This window comes from Crotalus tigris, unplaced genomic scaffold (assembly GCF_016545835.1).
Source record: "Crotalus tigris isolate CLP2741 ecotype Arizona unplaced genomic scaffold, ASM1654583v1 scf7180000017632.1879674, whole genome shotgun sequence".
Lineage (NCBI taxonomy): Eukaryota > Metazoa > Chordata > Lepidosauria > Squamata > Viperidae > Crotalus > Crotalus tigris.
The window spans coordinates 627,338-653,649 of record NW_024096526.1 but is presented as its reverse complement, the minus strand read 5'-3'; the positions used below and the strand labels follow the sequence as shown (position 1 = coordinate 653,649).

The 26,312-nt window shown below is 39.9% G+C and overlaps 1 protein-coding gene across 3 annotated transcripts in view; it reads right to left on the bottom strand.

Annotated features, from left to right (window-relative positions):
* LOC120304256 (NADPH--cytochrome P450 reductase) overlaps positions 1–26,312 on the bottom strand; it is a 54,642-nt gene that overhangs the window by 14,015 nt on the left and 14,315 nt on the right. For all 3 annotated transcript variants that reach the window (XM_039334625.1, XM_039334622.1, XM_039334623.1), the window contains exons 2-6: positions 15,066–15,267; positions 9,979–10,027; positions 4,580–4,708; positions 3,280–3,429; positions 73–197 (exon numbers count right to left, since the gene is read on the bottom strand). In XM_039334625.1, the coding sequence (XP_039190559.1) occupies positions 73–197; positions 3,280–3,429; positions 4,580–4,708; positions 9,979–10,027; positions 15,066–15,256 (644 nt within the window). In that variant the 5' untranslated portion in view covers positions 15,257–15,267. The remainder of the gene's footprint in view (positions 1–72; positions 198–3,279; positions 3,430–4,579; positions 4,709–9,978; positions 10,028–15,065; positions 15,268–26,312) is intronic.

Sequence of the window (26,312 nt, the reverse complement as noted above, 5' to 3'; positions counted from 1 at the left end):
CATGCTTGAGGATCAGCCTGCTGTCTTCTGGCCAAACAACCACTTGGAGCAGAGATTCCAGCAGCCACTCACTTTCCATCATCATCTCCCAGGCCAAGTTCAAATATCCGTTGAGCTCCGAGTTCCTCCAGCCTCTTGTCTACAAATTTCCCCATGGCGTTGAAATGCTCGTAGGTTTTGTTTCCAAGCCCAAACACCTGGAAAGCAGCAGAAGATTGGTTCAGCTCAGAGGCAATCAGAAGCATCCAAGGAATATTTCCTTGGAAATCAGGTTAATTTTGAATTTCCCAAAGCGTTCCTCTTGTTTAGATGAGGAGGGTTCTGTCCTAAATGTCTGTCAAAACAATGCTGGACCTTCTATCATGTGCTGAGATGGACAGGCTTACAATGATTATGAAAGACAAAACGGAACACGAATACTTCGAAATCTGGGGCAAATTTTACCGTTGGTATGAATTAAGAACTGCTCGGACTTCAAGCTAATGGTAGAATTAAAAGATATACATAACTGTACATATAATTGTATATATAATTGTATTGTATAGAAGATGAGGCTTATATAGAGGTTAAGAACAATGTATTAAACTTTTGTACTATGATAGGAACTGATAGGAAAATTCACTCTGGAATGTCATGTTTATCCATTGTTGTTTTAATTGTATTATGAATAAAAAAATTTTTTAAAAAATAAATAAAAAAAAAAAACAATGCTGGATCTGAGGTTTTCTTCCTCCTTGTAAATTGGGCATGGAATACATTTTTGTGACTTCAGAAATGTTTATGAGATCCCTCTTTGAGGTGATATAAGATTTATTTATTTATCATATTTACATGGCCACCCATCTCATAGGAAATTACAGTATTGTGTTTACTGCAGCCAGAGCAGCCCAGCTCTTCTGGAATCTTATTCACATACAGGAAGTCCTGTATGGGGGGGGCACACTTGGTTTCAGGGAGAAATTGATAAATATTGGATTATTTTCAAGTTTAAGGAATTGTCCAAGAGAGTTTCCATGCCAGTCTCTCTGCCTGTCTCTCTCTCTCTCTCTCTCTCTCTCTCTCTCTCACACACACACACACACACACACACGTGCACACACACACACGTGCACACACATACTCACTCACTCTCTCTCTCTCTCTCTCCCCAACTCACCTCAGAGTGTCTACTTAAACTTGGCTACTATAGGTTGGCGATGGTTGACTCAAAGACTTCAGCAAAAAAAGGGAGAAGGGTCTGAAAGGAACAGGCTATCTAGCATTACAGGCAACCAGAGTGAAAGGACAGAATCCTTGAAGAGAGATTAGATGATCTTTCAAATCAAAGATGGTAATACAACTGGAGAATCAAAGTCCATGGGGAAAGGAGAGAATGTGTATTAGGACTGAGGAGGAGAGCAAGAGTAAAACTTTGTGTTGCATCCAAAGCAGGAAGAGATGTAGAGATTTAAGGTATCCTATTGTCGAAGAAGCACAAGATGAATTTTGAAAGCGAAGCAATAAAAAAAAAAAAAAAGAAACAGCAATGGTCAAAGCAAAGGGGGGGGGGGGAAGCTAGGTCTAATTCAAAGTTAATGACTTTATTTTCAGGTCTCTTCTTTTATTAGAATAGGGAAGGAAAAAGGACTGTAGCCATGGAAACTGAGCTGTGATTCATGCCATGCACATCTGGATATTCTCTGGCTTAGGTCATTAACTGTACAGACCAGGAATATGGTATAGTTATTTGTTATGTTTATCAATGACCATTAGATGGAAACACTAGAAAGAACAACTAATTTGGGAGAGCTGGGCTTTCGTGGATGGAGGTGGACAAGAGCTTCTCAAATGGCAGGCACAGAAGGACAGGACCTGAAAATCACTATTTATGGCTGGAAAGGAGAGAGAGAAAAATGCCTGTTTTCATGGAAGCAGCCATAGGAAAATAAAGCTAGAGTAGGTAAAAAGATAAAATAAGGAGAGATAGGTTTAAAGATCTCTTTGTTAGCTTTTCAGTTGCCAAGGAAAAATTGTCAGGGTTGAATCTCTCCCTCACTGCCTCTCTTCTGGCATACAGCAGCAACTCTAATGCACAGAGATGGTTAAAAAAAACAAAGAGCTCATGATGCACTTGGATATACTGAAAAGAGAGGAACAAGAGACAGAGTAGTCTGATCCCTAGAGCTCAATCATCCACAAAGTGCTCCCAAATTCAAGAACAAATCTCAGAGGAATTATACTTGTGGCTTGATTTGCTTCCTCAACTCTCAGACCTGGCAACAGAGGGCATAGAAGCTAACTTGGTCCACGGCAAGCACAGTGTCCATCAGCTCCAAGTCTAGAATGTAACATTCAAAACTTTCTTCTCTCCTTGTCTGGATTCAGACTAACTTAAGGGATGCAACTATGCTTGACAGCTTGAAAAATATTGTTCCTTCCACCTAACTAGCTGCGGACATGTTTAACTGCAACATAGTTGGGTAGAACAAAAACAAAATCGGAGAACTGAGCTTGCATTGTACAGCTCTCAAAACAAGTTCTGTGGAACGTATAAGAAAACTGGCAGCAGGGCAGACTTTATAGTCCCAAAGCTCCATTTGAGATAAGATAAAAAGGCACAATGTGTATGCCAAGCATCTTATGCTAGAGAGGATAGGCAGAGGTCATGGAAGAAAGCTACGAATATAAGCGACTGAGTGCTTGAGAGAAGGAAGTGTGGGTGTGAACACCATCCTACCTATACCTAATAACTCCCAGTAAACACAATTGCTGTAAAAATAAGAGTAGAAAGGAATTGGAAATTTTGAACATTCAAAAGAACAATAGGAAAGAAGGGACACCTTACTGATGGTTTCAAACAAGGACTGAACAAACATGGATATCAGAATTGCTCTAGTTAATCCATGCTGAGAAGGGAGTTAAGCTAGGTGAGGTCTAAAATATCTTCCAACTCTGCATGCATGCACTTGTGCAAGTAATAACCTTTGCCCTTTACCCTTTGGACTTCCCTCTCTTAATATGACTCGGATTCCTCTCAGATTAGAATTTGCAAAATGAGCATTCATGTCAGGAATTGAAGATAACCATAACACTTGATCATAATAATTTTCTGGGACTAACCCCTAGCTTTCATGAAGTGCATAAGGGCTGCATCCTGATGGTTTTGTATATTCATAGTTCATATCCCCATTGCAATGAAATGGTCTCAACTTCTAGGCAGCACCCTTTAGTTTCTCAAGCATCATATCCACTGTCTCCTGCCACAAGAGTAGCAGCGAAGAGATAATAATCAAAGCTCACCGCATATTTTATACCAGACAGTTTGGCATCTGTGTCTTGCAACCAGTCATAGAAATCTTGGGCGTTATCGGTGGGATCCCCTTCTCCGTAGGTGGCCATGCAGAAGATTGCCAGAGACTTTTCAATTTCTGGCAAATGAGTCAGGTCCGACTATATGAGAGAAAGGGTATACAAAATAAGGAACTCAGAAACACCTGCTTTCCTTTCTATCCAGGAGAAATCCACATCCACAATGCTAACAAGTTAAGAAAAACACTGGAGATTCTACAAGATTCACTTAGGTTTTCAGGTCCTGAGCAAGACTTGATAATACTTCACTCGATTCCTTTTCTTCTCACAAAAATCATCTAAATGTCATACAATTCCAGCCATTCTTTTATTTTGGTTGTCATTATTACAGTCTTAATTCTGAGGGTTTGTCAGAGCCTTTTGAGAGATGACCAGGCATTCAGCGTATAAGGCATGCTTCGCTAAAACAGCAAGTGATAATTACACTAAATTATAACTGAATGCAGCTTTCCCCAACCTGAAGCTATCCATATGTGCTGACTGCAATTTTCCCTGCAGGTTGAAGATAACAGTAGAACTCTTAGAAGTTATATACCCAACCCCTGCTGCCTAAAGAAGAAGGAAAATTAAAACCTTTTATTGTTCTTTAGATCCTGGCAACCTAGTGCAGCTACACTGCTGCTTCCCTTCTGCTGGAGAAATTGGAGAGGCATCAGGAAGAAAAAGTTAGTAGACTCTAGCTAGTAGAAAGCAGTGATTAGAATGAAGTATTGCAGGCTAAACACTGCTGATTGCCAGCGGTTGAGTCCTGACTGACTCAAGATTGACTCAGCCTTCCATCCTTCTGAGATCATAAAATGATGACCCAGATTGTCGGGGGCAACATGACGATTCTGTAAACCACTTACAGAGGAATGTAAAGCACTATGAAGCAGTGTATAAGTCTAAGTACTATTGCTCTTCTTATGCAATCTTCCCCAATTCAGTTACTGTCCTAATGTGGAGGGAACTAAAATGTATATAAATTCCTATTTTGTCAAACCACACTGGCTGGAGAATTCAGCAAGCTGGAGTCCTATCACATAGGGATAGCACCAGGTTGGGAAAGTCTGAATTATTACTTATGCCCATTGAGAGTTTCTCCTCCTGATGCACATCGTGAGCACTTCCTTGACTGCAATCTTTTGGTATTTAATAAATTCGAATCTCAGCAGAGCTGGTAGGGCAATGTAACCTCAAATTCAGGTGACACCAGCAAGGTGAAAAGGTGGAAAGACTGCTGAGAACATACCACGTCGTATTCTTCTGGATCAGCAGGCATGCCCCGCATCCCGTAACGATGAGCATCTTTTGAAAGGCGGTTGGCAAATTCTTCAGCAGTCCCTGTTTGAGATCCATAGAATACCACAATGTTTTTTCCCTGGGAAGGAAAACAAAATGTAAGAAAGTAAGTTTAGCAATGACTTTGGAATTGCTCAGCATCAGTAAAGCTACTTATTCCAGATCATAATTTTTACTTCTATCACCCACAGGTCTGAAATCAAAACAGAAATTAATTTATTCTTCCAAAGTCTATCAGAGGGAAACATATTTACTTTTTGCACACCTTTCAGGCAAGCCAAAAATGAAGCATCTCTAGAAGACATCATAAACACCTGCTCCATGACCTCAATTACACGTGTAATTTGCATCAGTGTGTAATAACATCAGAATGGACTTGCCCTCTCTTGGGACAAAACTAAGTATTATATGAGATGGGTGAGTTTTTATTTTCCCCTTTAAATTATGTAAGTGGAATTGTACTCCATTTGTTGTTATGAGTTTCTTGAGGAAACGTTTCCAATTGTAAAGGTTCAAGCAGATTTCTCTGACACTAAACATCAAGGAACGTATGCCTCTGCTGTTTGGGACGGTTGTACTAGGTGTTCCATTTATACTTCTGCAAATGTAATATTCTGGCTAGGGGACAAACATCAAAGCACAGAACAGGAAGGACTTGCAACTCTGCACAACACACAGTTGGGATTTGGGAGGTGTGCACATTGGCCCAACTATAGCCATCTGCAATCTGTTTATCCATCAACCACTTTGTGATGTAAATCTGTGGCAACACCTATATTCAGTTGCAGACAACTCTACATAAATTAAGCATGAAATGTTTCGTAAAACTAATTAATAACAGAACGCATAGAAAATAGACTGAACAATCCAAGTTGCAGCTAACATTTTACATGTGTTTTTTCCAGAAAAAAGCAAATGCATATTCAAAAGCCCTTTGCAATTCTTTGAGGAATGCTAAAATTATTATGTTAACTGTTTCCTGTGCCTTCTTTGTCTTAAATTGTAAATAAACTAAAGGAAATGTATACTACTGACTTACCCAACAGCTTACAAACTCCTCCTTGAAAAAGTGGGAAGTCCTGGCATCTAATAAACAAACTGATCTGGTCACTCCTAAAGAAATCTATACTGCATATGGAGGAGGCCAATAATTATAAATTATTTTCATCAACACTGGATCGGAGGAGTAGTAGTTGATCAACTCCAGGCCTATTCGCTAGATCCACTGAAATCCAAACTGAGAGCAGAAAAGATCTTGTCTTTTTATTGGATGACCAGAAAAAGGATAGGGATACATTATGTGAAATACCAGCTTGAAGTTCTCTTGGACTTTTTAGCAGCTTCTTTGCCACAGCAAATTGCATCCTAGATGGGCATTCTGGTTAGGATGGGGTGCTTTGTTTTAGGGCAAGTCTGTTCCTGCTGGTATGGCCAAATTCAGAGTCAGTAAACAGAAGGAAAAAAAGGAGGAGTTTAAAATGGCCAAAATCCCACTGGGAATTGCACAAAAACTACATGAAAAGATTGCAGGAGCCAAGCTGGTTAACCCTACGCTAAAGGATCAGGCAAAGAGCCTGGAGTATACTTCTTTTTTTTTAATGTAAATGTACTGTTTTATCAAAGAGAATAAAATACAGATCAGTAAAACAAAAACAAAAGGAAACAAAACAAAAACATACATTCAGCCCTAAAGGAGGAAAAAGTGGTCAATTAAATTTAACGTTTAACATGTAGGATCCACCCTGGCTGAGTGCTGAAAGAAAAATTAATTCTCTTCCCATTTTACAAATATATATAGCAGCATATATCTTTGTTCTACTACAGTGTTTCCCAAACTTGACAATTTTAAGGCATGTGGACTTCAACTCCCAGAATTCCACAGCCAGCGTTGCTGGCTGTGGAATTCTGGGAGTTGAAGTCCACATGCCTTAAAATTGTCAAGTTTGGGAAACACTGTTCTACTAGACCAGGGGTAGGCAACCTAGCATAGCTGGCTCAGGAATTCTGGGAGTTGAAGTCCATGAGTCATAAAAGAGCCAAGGTTGCCTACCCCTGTACTAGATAGTGGCTGCTTTGATAGCTACAGAGCAGGTCTCTGCAGCTACTTCACTCCTAGATTAGATAAGGAGTGGCACAGAATCACCTTGAGGCTTCTTAGGATAGCATTCCTTGGCTGAGAGTGTGGGAGAGTGAATATTCAGCAAATTTCTTCTCCTGGGAATACTTCTTGTCCATAAAGCGTCTCCTAGCCTGCGTATGCTATAAGCCACCACGAGTTTATTCTGGTTTGCATATACAGGTAGAGCTTGACTTACAATTCTCCATTCAATGACCGTTCAAAGTTACAACCGCACTGAAAAAAGTGACTTATGACTGTTTTTCATACTTATAACCATTGCAGCATCCCCAACTGACTCCTATTTATGACAATTGCAGTGTCCTGGGGTCATGTGATCTCCTTTGGTGACCTTCTGACAAGCAAAGTCAATGGGGAAGCCAGATTCGTTTAACAGCGGTGTTACTAATTTAACAAACTGCAGTGATTCACTTAACAAGCGTGGCAAGATAGGTCATAAAATGGGGCAAAACTCTCTTAAGAAATATCTCACATAGCAACATAAGTATTGGGCTCAGTTGTGGTCATAAGTCAAGGACACATTCACTCAGTCAGTCAAGCTATTATCCAAGTTGGACAGAGACAGCATTGTAATACTGTCTGGATTATTGCACGGCATACATGGGAATATTTTCAAATCAGCCCAGAAATGCCAGTTTTAAAGTAGGGAAACCAAAGTGCTGCTAATTGGGCTATTAAGGCTATTAAGCTGATGACTTGCCTTCTGCCCTGACTGCTAGTTTGTTTCTAAGCCCAAAATAAAATGTGAGTTTTCTAGTGGCTTAGAATCCAATCAACCCAATTCTTTATCCAAGATCCTTCTACAAGAAAAAAAGGATTTTCATTAGCAGCACCCCATTTTTTAAATATCTTTCCTATCACAACTTGCATAATACCTACTTTTTGATCTTTATTACCAGGAAATGTTTAAGAATTAAGTAAATTCTTGGATATTGTTTTGCTACTAGTTTTATTGTGATTTTATGCATTTATTTTGTATGGTTTTTATTGTTCTTGGTATTTGTTATTCAAGAGCCCTGGTGGAGCAATGGTTAGAATGCAGCCTAGCAGGCTAATTCTGCTGACTGCCAACTTCCTGCAGTTTGGCAGTTCAATTCTCACCGGCTCAAGGTGGACTCAGACTTCCATCTTTTCATGGTCAGTAAACTGAGAATCCAGATTGTTGGGGGCAAGATGCTGACTCTGTAAACCGCTTAGAAAGGGTTAGGAAATATAAGCAGTGGTGGGATTCAGCCAGTTCGCACCAGTTCAGCAGAACCGGTAGCTAATTTTTTTGTTGCCCAGGCCCAGAATGGACTTCCGGAAGCAGTATCCACAGAGAACTGGTTGTTCACATATTTAAATCCCACCACTGAATATAAGTCTAAGTGCTATTGTTATTTGTATTTTCTCTTGTAGGATTTTATTTTAATTACAAAATAATCTAAAAGAGAAAAGAAACAGAAAGAAAGATAGCAATCACATTATTATTATTATTATTATGACTTGTTGCAGCCAGCATGTTTAGACTGGATTTAGCATTTGTTATTATTACGATCCATCTCAAAGTCAGTCTGATGTTGAGACTAGATTTGGCATTTTTACCCCCTTATCGAGCCCTTCTCAAGGTCCTGGGATAAGCAGATGTTCTTGTTTTATGGGGTTAAAGGTATCATTTCAGGATATAAACTATTCCAAGCAAAGCTGCCTATTGCAATTGCCCAATGGTGATTCTATGAATGGCGATGGTGTTCAAGCAATGCTCTAGATCAGAATTCCCCAACCATCCCAGGTTGGCAGCCCAGGGGGTGAAAAGGGGATGGTTTTGTGAGAGGGATAGGAGTATGTGCATGCGCATAAGCATCCATTGCTTGCGCAAGTGGGGCCGACAGCACCAGTGATGCTCGTGCTAGTGAGGCTGTGAGGGACCACGACACTCACGCAAGTGGAACCATGAGACCTGCAATGCTTGCATGAGTAGGGCTGTGCGCGTGCACCAGCCAGACACTCACATGGCCCGGCTGCAAATAGGCCACGGACCGGTGGTGGGTCCACAGGTTGGGGACCCCTGTTCTAGATGTTTTGGGATTGCACTAAAGACACCTATTACTACTGGTACTATCTTTGCTTTATTAACTTATCAACTGTAGCAATTCACTTAACAATCATGGCAAGAAAGGACGTAAAATGGGGCAAACCCACTTAACAAGTGTCTCACTTAACAGAAATTTTGGGCTCAATTGTGGTCATAAGTCAAGGGCTACCTGTATTTTGTGATTTTCCTCCAGTTCTTTCTCTTCTATTCTGCTGTCTTTAGCTACCGCCACGTCCACTATTCAGACTTGTTTGTCTTTCTTATCAACAATTGTTTAATCTGAGGTGTTATATGACAAGTGCCAGTCTGTTTGAATTCTAAATCCCAGAGCACTTTAGCTTCTTTTTAATAAAGTAATTATTATTAGCAGTCTTCAACTTATGATGGCAAATGAGCCCAATTTTCTTTTGCTAAGCAACACTGTTAAGTGAATTTTGCTCCATTTTATGACCTTTCTTGCCACAGTTGTTAAGTGAATCTGGCTTTCCCATTGATTTTGCTTGTCAGAAGGTCACAAAAGGGGATCACATGACCCCGGGACATGTGACCATTGGAATTATGAGTCAGTTGACAAGCCTCTGAATTTTGATCACGTGACTGTGGGGATGCTGCAATGGTCGTTAAGTATAAAAAATGGTCCTAAGTCACTTTTTTCAGTGTCGTTGTAACTTTGAGCAGTCACCAAATGAACTGTTGTAAGTCGAGGACTAGCTGTAGTATTACCACTTGAGTGGCATACAAACCACTGGGTTTGTATGCCACTCAAGAAACTAGATTTTGTAGATTCTGGGCAATCCAAAAAGTTAAGGTACAAATAATTAATTTCTTAGCCATATTTTATGCTAAATATATATATTTTACAGAAACATGACTTTTCCCAGCATGACATGAAGATATTCTCCAGAGGAGGCTTTCTCTAATATTCATTATTCCCAGCCTCATGATTAAGAAGAGTAGATGCTGTATTCCAACTACATATGGGAATCCAATACTGAAAAATATTTTTCCCCCAAAAAAATCTACATTCTGCTGCCAGCTGGCCCTCAAATACAGAAGAGAGGCTGAAATGGCTGGAAAAACCCAGATAACAAGCCTGTTTCAGTAAGTACTAACATGAAAATAATGAAATGAAGCTTACCGTTTTTTTCATTTTTTCAATAAAACTGTTTTCATTTGCTGACTGCCCACTATAAAAGAGAGAGAAGGAAAGGGTTGGTTTTGAAACATTCACAGTTGCAGCTATGTACCAAACTATCATATTGGCTTGGCAGATTTTCCAATCTGCTACTGATCAACTTCTGTCAAAAATAAAGCTCCTATCATGTCAGTGGCATAAATAATATTATTATTTTGGGGCTATGATGATAAGCCATCATAGTTAGCAGGCACCAGGTTCGGCAAGGCTGAGCTTGCAGCTGCATAACAATCAGTGATGTTATTTTACCACCAGACCAAGATCAATAGTCTCTATCAGCTGCAACATAACCAATGTTTTCTGAAGTCAGAAGATTTGAGCGGCATTTCTCAACCTTGGCAACCTTAAGATATGTGGACTTGAACTCCCAGAATTCTGAACCATAAGGTTGAGAAACATCGGCCTGGAGCATAAGTTCCTTTTCACAATCCAATGCAAGAATCTCTGTTTCACATACCCCAATTATCAGTAGAACATAAACAATGCTCAAAAGTTAATCCTTTTTCTAGCACTGCTTCCTATGGAGAATGGCTACATTCATTCCCATTTGCAGCTTGGGAAAAACATTACTGAGCTGTTAAGGATTAACAAACAACACATTCAAGAGTAGCCTGAAACACCTTAAACAATGTCCTGTTTTTCAAAGTCCATCTTTTCCAACTAGCGTGTTTCATTAAAAGGCATAAACTTCTAAGAGTTTAATAAAATGTTCAGCAGGTTAGTAGTTAGTTACTACCAAACTGGGTTTTTGCCACTGTAGACTAATAAGGCTCTCCTACACATACAAACACACACACACACACACACACACACACACCAGTATCTAGCCAGCAGAAGATCGTGAACGCTTTTCCAAGCGGTAACCCCAAGTTAAGCAAAATATAGCTATCGCTTTGGAGGTAACCAGATAATGAATAGAGAAGAGTTGTCTAGTCAATGACACTTATATGTTAGCTCTACTACCAAAACAAGTATTCCTCTCAGTCTGAATTACTTGGGAAATACAGCAAGAGGGTACTATGTGTCTATCTCTTGCTTATGGGGCTCACGGATGTTATGGGATGAAAAAATGGGTTTTCAGTCTGATGTAGCACAGCTCTTCTGTTCTTAATGTGCTCTATTTCTGAGCTATCTTCTCTTCCTTTGGTATCCTGCACGAGGCAAGTATCTTAAAGAGTTAGCTTTCAGTTGAAAAATAACTTTTCCTGACAAATAAAAATTTCTGCTTTATTTCATCTCTCTAATAGCAAGAGCTCAGTTTTACATAAGCTGGTGCGGAGGACGGAGGAGAGTAAGAGAAACTTCCCAGCATCACCCCCCCCCCAAATAGTGGCCTCTCATGGCAACATCCACGTTCGTGTCAGAGCACTTTTCCTGAATCAAAGCTGCTGCCAAACCAGTTTTTGCACACTGAAAAGACTTGAAAAGACCCTGCCCTTGTTCAGCAGACCCCCAATTCCCAAGGCTATCATGGCAGGCTTCCAAACCTCCTAGGTTAACTTACCTCCCAGGAAAAGTCTCCTCTCCTGCCGAATATGCACAACCCATAGTGAATTGGAAACAGCAGAGAGAGACAGTATTTCACAACCCTGCAATTTCATACTGGCTGCAGACAGCTAAACTTCCCTCTGAAGCAAAGCGTCTCCAGCCTTCCTCACAGTACCCCTCTTGGACCTTCAAGTGAGCGGCTGGCCTCCTTTTGTTATAGCCCAGCAAAGCCTGCATACCAACCCCTCGAGTCAGACGGCACCAGCAGCCTGATCCTCTGGGATTCATGCCGGCTGCTTTCAGAATTACCCAGAGGGCCCGGCACAAACCCAAGAATGTCAACATCTGGCAGCAGCAAAAAGGAATGAGAAAGAAAAAGACTTTAAGAATGAAAATTCCCAAGGACCCTCGCACTCTCCTTCCCTTCTTTTACTATTCAAGAGTGAGCAGGCGGGAGCTTCTCAGCAAGAGACCTCCATTGCCTTAGCAACTGTTTTACATCATAGGTCTTTTAAAAGTTAATAGAAGACTCTTTCCTTTTAAAAAAAAATTGAGAAGTGCCCTTCGCTGCAGAACCTCTTCGGAAGGCTACATGGAAGTTCCGAAAACAAGATACTATAAAAGAGATTCTGTCCAAATTGTTTGCATTAGGAGTGGGAAAGAAGAAAGGTCAACATAATCAAGTCTAAAAACTTATCTATTGAATTCAAGGTCTCCTTGAAGATAATAAAGCAGCCTTCCCACTGCCTCTTGTTTCCCACAGGCCCCTCATTCTGGAAAGTAACACAACTCACTGAAAGGAAGAACGAGAGTTCAGCACCACCCATTAGCATTGTCTTCTTTTTTTGCTTACAGGAAGCTTGATGCCCTCCAGATGTGTTGGAAGAAAGCTCCCATTGTTTCCCAGACTTGTGCCTTCCAGATTTGTTGGATGGCAACACAGGAGATTTATAGGATCAACTCATTTGGGGGCATTTAGGAACTCAGGTCTTCAGGACCCAAAGCTCTTCTTCTCAGTCACTGGGCCAAGAAAATAGTGCAAGGATTCAGGCACATTTAATCTCAAAGCACTTTCCCAGGTTCTCAGAGCTAACTCATTCCCTACAGCACCACCAATGTCCCAGCATTCGCAGACTCACAGAAGTGGAAAGACCCATTCAAGGCTGTGAATTTAACACTATAATCTCAGAGATGACTGGGAATAATAATATCTTTAGCCCAATGCCTAGATCAGAACACCGGACGTGCCATTTAGACCACTGAGCCCCATCTATCAGCTTAATAACAGTTCCATTAGTAAAACATCCTGACCATGAGGAAATTATTTCTAATATTCAGCAAAAAATGACTATCTTGGGATATATTAACAGGAACACAGAATAGAGATCATAAAAAGTAATGGTTCCAGTTCCACCCTCCCTTGGTCAGACCCCACTGAAATCCTGTATCCAGCTCTGGACAGCTTTCAATTTGACATAGTTTGACAGTGTCAATTTGAAGCAAGTTCAGAGAACAGATTTTACAATGGTGAAGAATCTGTAAACTAAGCTCTACCAGGAGCAGTTAAAGTAGGGGTTCCCAACCGAGGGTGTGAGAGGATATTCCAGGAGGTGCGAAAACTTGGGTTTTCAAAATTATAGTGTATATGCATAATTCGTCACTGTTATTTTGAACTTTTGTAAGGGGTGCGAGAATATATCAGAAGTGTTCTAGGGGTGTGGGGTATAGAAAAGGTTGGGAGCCGCTGAGTTAAAGGATCTTAGGGTGTTTAGCCTATAGAAGAAACAAGTGGAGATAGAATCTAGTCTTCAAGTATCTGACATAGAAGAGGGAGAAAATTTATTCCCTATTGCCCCAGGCAACAAGTTACAAATGCAAGGAAGTCAATTTAGACTAGACATCAAGAGAAATTTCCAGATTGCATGAGTTGAAGAGACTACACATGAAGTCAAGAGTTCTTTGATCGAGGTCTTGATACAGAGGCCAATCAATCAATTCTGAAAAGGACTTCAGCAGATTTGCATGGAAGAGGAAGTTGACCTAAAGGGTCTCTAAGGTCCCTTCCAACTCTATTGTTATATGATATCTTCCCTCAGTCATATTTTTTTAAGGCTAAAAATTCACAGTTCCCTCATTTTTTCCTCCTAGGACTTAGTACTCAGTTGACACTCAATCCTTGAGGCCTTAACTGTCCTAGTTGGAATCATCAGAATGTGATGTCCCAAACTGGAAACAATATTTGGAAATTATTCCAAACAATGCACAATATTTTGGAAGTATGGTTACTAATCATGTTGGCAGTTTTAACCCAATTCAGGTGGAAGATGATCTTTATTAGGGCTTTTTTTCTCATAGAACGCCCAGAACGGAATTCCGGCACCTTTTTTGGATGGAACTTTGTAGGGTAGACAAGGCAGGTTGTATGACATGTGTGAGTTCCGGCACCTTTTTTTTTTTTAGAAAAAAAGCACTGATTAAAATTATAGTAAAAGATAGGAAATAGAAAGAAATGTTTTTTTTTAAAAAAAAAGTTTTAACAAGCTCTCCTATAAACTGATCAAGAAAAAAATTACTATTTTAACACCAAAGCTTCTGCTGCCAAGAGTCTGGTCCTCTCTGTACCTTTAAACAAGCTCTCGCTCTCTCTCCACTCCCCCCCCCCACAGAGATACAATTAACATAGTTATTATGTTATTAAGAATATGCTTTTTAATTAGTTTTTTCAATACAGTAACACCCAAAGTAGGGAAAGCTGATCCAACCAAATAAGGTACAGGTTTATTAGATGAAATTAACTTTTTTCCTCAAAAGATTCCAGTCTCTTGTTGATTCCAACTTTGGAGTAATTACTTGCACATTAAAACAATGCAGGGAGTACTGATCTAAAATCCTCCAGAAGGACTCAGATTTGGGGAAATCAGATAACCAACATTTTTTCCCATCTATTTTTTAAAGGACTTTTGTTCATTGTGGATAAAATGGAAATGCATAAATGGATAAAATGGAAATAGCCTCATCAGCATAAGCATTTGTTTCTAATCACAATGACACCAATATGCAAGAGGTAATTCAAACAGAACTACAGCAGTCTTCTCCTACCTGGTGAGCCTGAAAGGTGACCTGGACAACATACTTTCTAGCCAATCAGATCATGTTTCTAGGACAGGGCAATACATAACTGCAGCATACAAACACCATAAAACAATACACTAAGATATTGCAAAAAAAATACTCCAAGGAGACCGTATTTCCAGTGCAGGCTAAATCCTTAATGAATTCAAGCTGCTCAAATCCAGCACTCAATTCTTAGAAGCTAAACGGATATAAGGGAATCATACTGCATCCACCACCCCAGAAAGCTAGGTCTCTTTAAGTCAGTGTTTCTCAACCTGGACAATTTTAAGGCATGTGGACTTCAACTCCCAGAATTCCACAGCCAACATTGCTGGCTGTGGAATTCTGGGAGTTGAAGTCCACATGCCTTAAAATTGTCCAGGTTGAGAAACACTGACTTAAGTGCTCCTGACTGTCCAACCACTTACGTTGCTTCTCCTGTTGGTGTCTGGATTTTTGAAAACTCTGGGATCTCCTCTTTCTTCTTACGGAAAAAAAACCAGTAAGTCAGGAGACCAATGACAATGGAGAAGAGGAAGACGTCCATCATGCTGAAAGCAACTGAAGCCTCTGGACTCTTTACAGAGGAGGGTTCTTCTTTAGATGTTGCTGTCCCCATGGAGATGAAAACTAAATGGAAATAAAAAAGAACGTGTCACATACACTGCTACAGCTTTGAATATCAGCAATCTAGAATCTTCTGGAGCCAAAAACCAGGGCAAAAGAAGGAAGACTTCAATCTGGGAGTGACAGGAGATCGTCCCAGATTAAGTAGAATAAACCAGATTAGCACTCAACAGAGACAATTTTTTGAAGAAAGCAACCATAGCCACATACCACAAAACCTACAAAAAATATATTTCACTTTGCATCCAGGAGACCTGGCTTGAAATTTGATAGGAACCATCAGCCTGATCACTCCCATAAGTTTCATATTGTTCATGTAAAAGGAGCTTGCCAGCAAAATGATCTCTACCCCAGAAAGAAGATAAATATTGCATACTTGTATCCCTCTCTCTTTCTAGCATTACCAAAAGAAAAGTCCTATTAAATTATTTTTCGCCTGCCTTCTTTATAGACCAGTCCAGGCATGCAACTAATTAAATAAAGAGATATAGCATACTTTACACCTTGCCACCTCCTTAAAACAAAAACTTATGTTCTTCTTAGTTCTTTTTGGAAGGACTAAGCATGCCAATGGTGTTGCAAAAGATGGAAAACCAATATATGTATCAGTTCAGGATAACATTCAAATCCACCCGCGATTATGGGTGATCACGGGAGATTTGGGACCTGTTGCTTTCTCTGAGCAAAACCTGCTTAGCAGGGTTTTTACTGCAAAGAAAATCTGGAAGAGCAAGTAACATGTCACCACTTGAGTCTCTGAAGGAAAGGTGAGACCTAAATCCAATGAATAATAAGTTCCAACAAATAAAAAGCTACTATTTCATATTACACACAGACATTTTCAACCTCTTACTGAACGTTTGAAGTATCCTTAAGGAGAGATCCTGGCAAGCACACACCTCTAAACATATTTTTTGGAAAGCATTGCTCTTCCAGATTTGATTTGTCAGTTGAGCCTGCTGTCATGTCCAGGCCCATCCCTTCTTAGCTTCCAAGATCAAAGGAAATTGGTCAGGTTCCGCCATCTTTTTATATCGCATAATATAAATGTAAGAGTTTTATATCACACAATGTAAGAAGATGCCAAAACATTTTTTTTAAATGTGGCTTCTGAATACAAGAACAATGTTGTTTCTTTTTGCAGTCTGAATGAGTGAAATGAATGTTTGGAAAATATAAGAGTTGTAATCAGATATGCAGAAAACCAAGGTTTTTGTCTTTAAGACATGTGACTTCTAATTAGTTATTGGCCAATACCAATTGCAGCAAAGCAAAATGTGATTGGTTTATAGCTTTGCATGTTGTGTGAGCTCAGTCACAGTGATTAATAAACCATGATTAATGCCTTTGCATGCTACCTGGATTTAGCCAGATGTAGCTAAGAAATTATGACAAAAAACCCGATTCTCTATCTGGCCACATTTTTAACTTTTCCAAATATTCATTTCATTTCATTCAAACTGCAAAAAAGAAAAAACACTCTTCTTGTATTGAGAAGCCACATTTTAAAAAAGAAAGAATAAATGGCCATTAATGGTATCAAAGGCTCTGACAATAACAGGGTGACATAACCAGCTGGTTTTTTTTTTTCGAGAGATGGAAGAGTTGAGGCTTAAACAGGCTTTATACCTGTACTCATAAGTCACTTTGGTTTCCCTAAGAACTGAAATTCAACTCATTAAGTACATGATGCAAGTGATAGCATGCCAGGGAACAAACAGTTTAAGTTGAAAGTTCTGAAAACCTACTCATTATCTGAGCCTTATTAGCTTACTTACAATTCTTATCATGTATTAATTTATTGGGTTCTTGATGTTCTTAAATTCTGGTTAACAGGAATAAGAAAATCAAGCACCCAATGGTTCAGCCTTTACCTATATACAGTATATCCTCCGCTATTGCATCAGTTTATGGCTGAGGGGCCCAAGACAACATCTGACTTTGTGTGGTGCATTATATACTCCAACCATGCATAGGCCCAGGATAAATGGACAGATGAATGACAGAACTCAAGCTGTTCAAGATGCAAAAGATGGAAGATGAGAAATTTTGGCAGTCAGATCAACCTGAGGAGCACCATCTCTGTCTTGGAACACAGCCATATTGATAATGCAACATGACATATTTCCAGGGATGCTAAATATCACATTTATAACACAGGAGGGCATTTTCAGACAATACAAACAAATATTAAGCCAAAGCACAACTTAATCCTCCGCCATTTCAACCTTCCTCTGCAAAAAAAAAATATCTCCATGACTTCACTCTTTTGCTGACCACAGTTTACTTTGTCAATGATCAAGTCAAGGAAATAGTGGAATAGAACATTATATTTAGAACAGAACAGAACAGAAATAGAAATAGAAGCTGGAAGGGACCTCGAAGATCTTCTAATCCAGCCCCCGCTCAAGCAGGAGAACCTATACCATCTCAGATAAGTAACTGTCCAGTCTCTTCTTAAAAGCCTCCAGTGATGGAGCGCCCATGATTTCTGAAAGCAAGCTGTTCCACTAGTTAATTGTCCTCACTGTTAGAAAGTTTCTCCTTAATTCCAGGTTGCTTCTCTCTTTGATCAGTTTCCAACCATTGTTTCTTGTCCTGCCTTCTGGTGCTTTGGAAAATAATTTGACCCCCTCTTCTTTGTGCCACCCCCTCAATTACTGCAATATTGCTATCATTTCACCCTTATTTCTTCTTTTCTTTAGACTAGCCAAACCCAAGTCCTACAGCTGTTCATCATATGTTTTAGTCTCCAGGCCTTTGATCATCTTAGTTGCTCTTCTCTGAACTTTTTCCAAGGCCTCCACATCTTTTTTGTAGTAATACTGGTAGTAGTATTCCAGGTGTGGTCTTACTAGGGTTTTATAAAGTGGTCCTAATACTTCTCATGATCTTGATTCTATGTCTCTGTTTATACAGCTCAGGATTGTATTGTATTTTTCCAGCATGATCTCCAAATCCTACAGCCCACCAACACTGGTAACCATAACAACACATGCTTGACAATAGTCACCAGGGTCACCATGACAACCTTGAATTTAAATCTAGCAAATCACCTCCGATAGTAAGAAGCTGCAATATATTTTGCCTTTAGAGGAGGATAAAAGGAGAGAGAAACCCTGTCTGGCTTTTGAAGCCAGAGAACTAAGCTACCAGATTGCTTTCCAACACCAAATAATTAACACTACCTTGAAGTGGGAAACCATCCCAGCTTTTTTAACCGTCTGTCACAGCATCTCCTACTATACCTACTACATCTCTCCTTAAGTCCAATCTATCCTTGGTTTTTGCTTCCTATAGTACCAACTATACACCATGACAGTAGACCACCTGTTGAGATAAATCTATGGCCTTTCTTCTCTTCCATAGCCGTGAACTTGCAAGAAAATGATAATCTTCATAGGGAACCATGATCATATCTGACAACAGCAAATTCTATACTTTTCTCTCTGTAAAGAATTGCTTCCTGTAAATTCTTGGCTGTTGCACATACCTTATTATGCAACTTTTGAGCAAGGTAGCTTGAGGATTAATTACCCTTAAGATGAATGATGAGAATAATAGCATTTACATTCCTTTAGATCAGTGATGGTGAACCTTTTAAAGACTGAGTGCCCAAACTGCAACCCAAAACCCACTTATGCATCGTTGGGTGCCGGGTGGGTGTGGCGCATTGGGTGGGTGTGGCTGTGGTGGTAACAACAGACTGGGTGGGACTAAAAACTTCAATCAATCAATTCCAACTTTGCAAGATCTTTTTTTTTCTCGCAAGAAGTTAAAATTAACTGATTGAACCTTTTTTTTTTTTTTTTTTTGCACACAGCGGTGGAGGCCTAAAGCGAAAAGGTTTTATAAAACCCAGCTGAAGGCCTAGGACTGGGGCGACGGCTCGTGTGCCCACAGAGAGGGCTCTGAGTGCCGCCTCTGGCACCCGGGCCATAGGTTCGCCACCACTGCTTTAGATCAAACATCAAGCTAGGTGGCAGAATTTTAGAATACGCTGTTGTCTGGACAGTAGCCAAAAGTATCTGTGACATATGAAAAGCAGCAGCAAAGGCTCTTGGGTGCCGTTGGACAACCAGCAGAGCACCTCAAACATTAGGAATAAGTAACAAATATACAATAAATGAAAACAAACAATTCTGATCCCTGATTGGTAGCCAAGAAGTTATTGTCCATCAAACTTTTGAAGGGAAAGAATACACTTGGGCAAAAAAAAATCCGCATGCTTTTCAGCAGGCGATTCAAGGATGAATCTGGCATTTCCAGCCAAAGGTCCTTGAAAATTAAACAAAAGATTTTTCTGAATACTGGAGGAAATCCAGTGAAAACAAGCAGGGACAGCAAACATTTCCCAGGACTTGATGAACTCTCTTGTTATTGGCCAGCTAGCCAAGGGTGATCCAGCAATTGTGGAGGGCCAGTTCATCCTGGAACAAAGAATACTGTGCTGGGCTAGATCATAGATGAGCAAATAGCATTCTCTCAGTCTTGAAGCTCCTCAAATTCATTCTGACAAAGTCTGGCAGTAAAGCAAAGAAGACTAGCAGTGCAATTCTTGGTGGCAAATCCATTTTGGAAAGAGAGAAACCTTTTGATTGACTCCAATCATATTAAAAAGCATAGCTCTTGATCAAAAATGTCACCCAACCCTCCACTAGATGTTTATCAAAAAACGTCTATAGCTAGCTTCTTTCACTCAAGGAATGTCCAGATAGTATTAGGGGTGGGGAAGATATTCATCAATTCTTGAGGAGAGAGCAATACTGTTTTATCTAGTTCAAAAACACAAGTAGCTTTACCAGTTCAAATCCTGACTTACTTCGCTAAAGCATTTGATTGCTAGGGTGATTTTAATATCTGAATCAAATTAACCATATGCTCTTTCACAAAAGCAATACTTTCAATCACATCAATCAAAGACCCAACAAGCCCATTTGAAACCATGCTGAGTTAGCCTTGTTTTAACCTGGGAGCCTTTCCCTTCCTGGCCCCAGCTTAACTCTTAGTGTAAACTGAAACCATACAGTTAGTTAAGCAAACTTACAACATGTATTTATACAGTAATCAGGTTAAGCTGAATGTATAAACACTACTAAACAATTTTATTAATATCTTGTTTATTACACACTTTACCAGAATATGGTGTAGAACTATAATTACAAATTCACAAATACAAGTGTCATGGTTCCGACAGATGAAACTCTTCAAAGAATTTTGAGGCATTGTTTACCTTAAAGAATCTCTATTAGAGAAGCATAACTTGTAAGATGTAACCACAGTGACTGATACATATCAGTTTTGGTAGTGGAGCACCCACACTCTTGGGGGACTTCAATCTGCAAGCCTCCAGAGGCTTGGGTAAATCTTGGGAGTTCATGTCCTCTGTGATGACAATGGTTTGTCTTAGATTATCTCAGTTCCAATGCACATGGGCATTCATATTCTCATTTTTGTCTGAGCCTCTATTGAATGATCTTGAGATGGAGGAATTTTTCTGGTGCTTTGCCACAGTCAGATCATATCCTAGTCTGATTTATGATGGTGGCCTCCCAGAACCTCTGTAAAGCAACGGAAACAATTCAGGCAGTCTCTCTCAACCCTAATGGATTTTCAGAAGGTATGAGGGATCTTCCCAGCTCTCTGACAGGCAGTTCTGTTCAGCAGCCAATAAGCAGCTGGTAGCAGGAAGTGAGCCAGGCCTACTGTTGCTCCAAAGCGGACTCTTTCTGGACCCCATACCAGATGGCATCATGGTTTTAGTAAAGCCCTTCAGGAGGTGAAGTGCCAGAAACAACACATGGAGCACCAGTGGAGGAAGTCTAGTAGCAAATCTGACTGAGCAAATGTATTTGCCCATATTTAGCCTACATGTGACAATAAGGGAGGCAAAGTGTGTTTACTGTATGAGACATCTGCTGTCCAGTAGCCTTACTGGAAAGGAAACAATCCTGTAAAGTCCCGCCCAACTGTTGTGTTCAGTTTGCACTGTAATGTGGATGGAGTCTTTATTGATGAGTGGGGCATCATCTTGCCTTGTAACTTCTCAGCTACTTCTATGTGGGTACTGCAAAGTTCTTGTCTCTCTTCATTGGCCATCTGTCAGTGGAGGGTGAGGTATCTTCCGTTCATAGTCTATATGGAGCTGCCTTTCAAGATTACTCAGAAGCTTCAATTATTGCTGCCTCCAAATGTTATATTGCAGTTTGAGACTTAAAAAATGCTTCAGCCCATTTTGCCTCCTCCCTACATACGTCCATCAAATCATCCTCCTTACTCTCTACACACCATTACACATACATAACACCTGAGTTGGAGGCACTGTACCGGGTGCTAATCTATACATTATTTTCCAGTAGGTCTCCATGTACAGTTTAAGATGCTGGTTATCATTAGGATTTTACTTAATATGGTACAGAACAGACACACAAGCTGTAATCATTTATTGCACAAAAGTAAACTCCTTTAAGCTCACTATTCTATTTCTAATCTAATCTATGGGGGGGTTTCTCTATTTCTATGTTCCTATTCCTACATTTGCACTATGTTTTATTTATTTGTTCTTTAAATCTTTCCTTTTCTCCCAGGTCTTCAATTCTTGTAGCCAATCTCAGTCCATTTGCATGGGAAACCCCTTTGTTATTAATAATAATATGTTCATTTCACCACAAGGCAACTCTTTATAAACTTGCAAATAGGCTTCCCCCATCCACTCTCACACTCATAGAGTTGGTTTGTGGGGTTCTCTATTGGGGCTGCTCCATGTAGTGCAGAGGTCCCCAATCTTTTGGGCACCAGGAACCAGTTCCATGGAGAAAGATTTTTCCATGGACCGGTGAGTGTGTGGTTTTGTGTGCTGACTGCATCTCATGCATGGGGCTTTGTTTGTTTGTGCGGCCCGATTGCTGGCATGCCGCGGCCCGGTACCATTCCACGGAACAGGGATTGGGGACCCCTGATGTAGTGGACTTAGTTTGATTTGCAAACCTGCTCAAATTTGCAGACTCTGGTCAGGCTATTTTTCCCTCCATCTGTCAGGTCTGCTTCTTAGTGGTATTGCAGCTCCAAGAGTTCTTCTCGGTGTCTGAAGGCTACTGCTAAAGTGCTTGCTTTTGGGTTGGAGAGTCTATTTCCCACTTCTCTGCTGTCTTCTGGGCTTCACTCTTCCTCAAAACACCCACACACATGCTTGCTTTCAGTTCCCTTTTTATAAAGCAAACTCTTCAGTTAAGAAGAGTGGGGCTGTAACATCAAAACTCTAGGAAGAAAAACTGCCTATTCACTCAAGATTGGGAATTCATTCTTCTGCACACCTCTTAAGAAGGGAGCCAGGATACATGTGGGATCACCTGTCTCCACTGGCTTCAGCCTACCTCACCAGAACTAGCAGTCGGAGTGTGCTACACTTCCCTTCTGGGGAACAATATCATGCTACTAGATCTAAAAAGCTCACTTCTTTGTACCGTAGCAGACCTTGTTTTGTGGAATAGTCTACCTGTTACGTTCACATGGCCTCAACTGTGTTGGTCTTGTACAGGTAGTCCTTGAGTTACGACCTTAATGGAGTCTGCCCATTATAGATATAAGTCCTAATAGTCATAAGATTGGTCAGTCATCTGACTGACACAATTTTATGACTTTTTTGCAGTGGCAATTAAGCAAATCACTGCAGTGATCTAGTGGACTTATTGTTCACTATGGCACATCTTGCTGAAAACAAGAAGTGCAATTCTTTGGCAAAATCATTGTAAAATGTGGTCATGTGACTGTAGGATAATTCAAACAGCTGTAAATGCAGCCATGTTGCATAGTAATGTGAACATTTTTTTTGGGCGGAGGGGAGGGGAGAGACCATCAGAACTTTGGATTCAGACTGTAAGTCCCCTTTTCAGGTCGGTTGTAATTTTGAATGGCTGTTAGGCAACTGGTCATAAGTCAAGGACTACCTGTACCTTAAAACAAGGATCCCCAACCTTGGCCACTTTGTGACTTGTGGACTTCAACTCCCAGAATTCTTCAGCCAGCATGGTTGGGGACCGCTGCCTTAAAATACTTGGATCTTTCCTCAGGCTTTAAGGCCAGGATGTCAATAGAGCTCAGTTTGTGTATTTTGTCTTGCATTGATTGATTCAGGAATGTTTTTAACCAGGAATGTTTACTGTCCTTTTTACATCTATGTTTTTGCTTTATTAACCATTCAGAGTTATTTGATCAAGATAGGTAAACATACCAATCTACAGAATACATAAATAATGTTCTGGGTAAAATTCAAAACATTGATTTTATTTATTTAAAAGACTTACATGGTCATCCATCTCAGGGCATGACTCTAGAGTCACCTTGAAGTGAGATGGGTAGAAAATAAAATTAATAAATAAGAAACAAATAAATAGATGGCTAACGATAGTATAAAATAATTTTGACCTATAAAGCACTACATGGCATGGCAGTGGGTACCTTAAGACCACCTGTATCAAGTGGTTTCTACCTATCATTTATCAGTAAGTTGATGGTCCCTTTCCCAAGTGGAGATTTTGGTAAAGAAGTCAATGTTTCTCATTGACATTTTCCATCATTTGTATCAACCTCTCTGCAGATTCAGAGACGGGTCTTGGTTTGTGATTTTTAGGAAAGCCTTGAAAATAGAGCTATTCAGAAGGGCAATTGGTAGTTGTGGAATGCCTTTTAACGAAATTTTAACAGTTGGGCTGAAGTTTGATTTACTTGGCTATTAATTTTTGTACAGCATGTTAATTTATTGATGTTATGTTGTATTTATTCAAATTATACACTGCCAGATACTCGTGATATGTGATGGTAAACAGGATATAAATAAGGAAGCCAAAATCGATTTACAATTTACAATTTAGCAAATTGTGTGAACCTGGTTTCTTTGTTTAGCTATTTTCTCCAAGCTAGGTGCCATGATTCAATACATCTGAAGGAACCAATATTGCCAACCAGCTCATCACCAGAAGTCACAATATCCTGTGCTAGTCACATTGCAAGACTGGGTGCTTCAACAAGGAAATCCTTCTCATACTGTTGTTTGGAGAAGCACAGTTTTTAATACAGTGTGCAAGAAACCCTCCCTCTTACAACATCATCTTTTGTTTGAAGATTAATCTTAGATCCCACTTCAAATGGCCTTCAGTGCCAAGTGTCTTACACAACAGGATTAAAAGCTGGCTCTTTTGCCTATTTGGTAGCAAAAGGTGGGGGAAGTAATTTTTGGTTTTAAAAACGATGAGCAATGAGGAAAACATGGTGCAACGGTCTCCAGCAAGCTGACTTGACAGGAAGGGATGCTCACAGTGAGTCTAGTTCAAGTGACATTTAACCCACTGCCATAGATAAGACCTTTGCCCAAGTGTTCCTGAATAATCATGTTTGTAGACTTTCCCTAGCTTTGCAAGCAGTAGTAAAAAAAAAAAAAAAGAGGGAGAGAACAAATTAAAGTAACCCAATTTAAAATGAGTACTACTGATCTCTGCAATTATTTCTTAGTGCAAGTGTGGGAAACTCTTCACCAGGAAGTGTTGGGGGGTTTATTTTAATTTAACTGAAGAGTCTATTTGCCTATAGTCTAGTGAAATAAAAATCATACAATAGTTAGATAAGATCCAGCATGCTAGCTGTAGGATTATCTGGACATGTTGTGATTACACTAAGATCTTCATTTGCACCACACACCTAATTTAATTACTGAGAACACTTTTGGGGGTGTTTGCAAAATACACAGAAACAAAAACTAGCCAGCCAACCTGAGATTACTTAATAAACCATACTGAAAGTGGCAATTAAGACTAATAGCAGACCCCCATCCCCATATCCTGCTCCCTTCTCCACCATCTTTTAATACAAATCACTTATACTTTCACTGTTTTTTGTTTCATTCCTTTTACTGGAGGCATGGTGGCTCAGTGGACAGCAAATAAATAAATACATAGATACATAGCCACAAAAACAAATATAAAACCAAAATTCCCACTAACCAAGCTTGGCAACATTGCACGAAACTCAGACACCAGACCTTTATTCAACCAATTTAAGCATATTTTACAAACCAAGCTTTACGGTCACTCAGAAATAAACTTGACATTTACTTATTAAGACCTGATGCAAGCAATACAGGTAGTCCTCAACTTACAACCATAACAGAGTCCACCCATTACAAGTTGTGACAGTTACAAAATGGATCATCGTGTAACTCAGTGGTCCCCAACCTTTTGAGCAGCAGGGACCAGTTCCATGGAGAAAGGTTTTTACGTGGACCAGAGGGACCGTGGTTTTGTGTGCTGCCTGCATCCTGCAGATGGGGCTTCACTTGTTTGAAGTGGCCTTGTTGCTGGCATGCCACAGACCTGGAATTGGGGACCCCTGTTGTAACTGACCTGATTTTACTACCTTTATTGCAACAGTCATTAAGCAAATCATTATAGTCATTAAGTGAATTTGCAGTTATTAAGCAAGTCCACTGTTTGCTAGGATGTTTTTGGCAAAACTATCATAAATCATGCATACATGATTATGGGACACTACAAACAGCTGTAAACGTGGGCTGGTAGCCCAGCACTTGAAATGTAGACACAAGACTGGGGGGTGCGGGGGGGTAGCCATTGTAACTTTGGAACAGGGTTGTAAATATATATATGATATATATATGATAAAAAAATCCTCGAACTCTGGGAAGGATATAAAACCAGTTGTTTATTTTAAAAAACTAAAACAATAAAAACAACTATTTACAATACTGAAAACAACCTAAGCTTTCATTGGTCCACTGCCAGCGTCATCAGAGTGAGTGTCAGGGGGATAGGGAGTTTTCCTATAAACCTTGCTAACTCAATTTCTTGCTCATTGACCAATTAGTCCTAATTGAATGTAATTGCCTCAGGGGGGTCTGCTGTAATACTAACTAACTGATTTAAGTCATAAATTAAGGACTACCTGTAAACATTACTCCAGAACTCTTAGGAGCCATGAAGAACAAGGTGCAGCCATGGGTTTCATTCTTTATAAAGGACAGTTCTCATCTTGCTTAAACT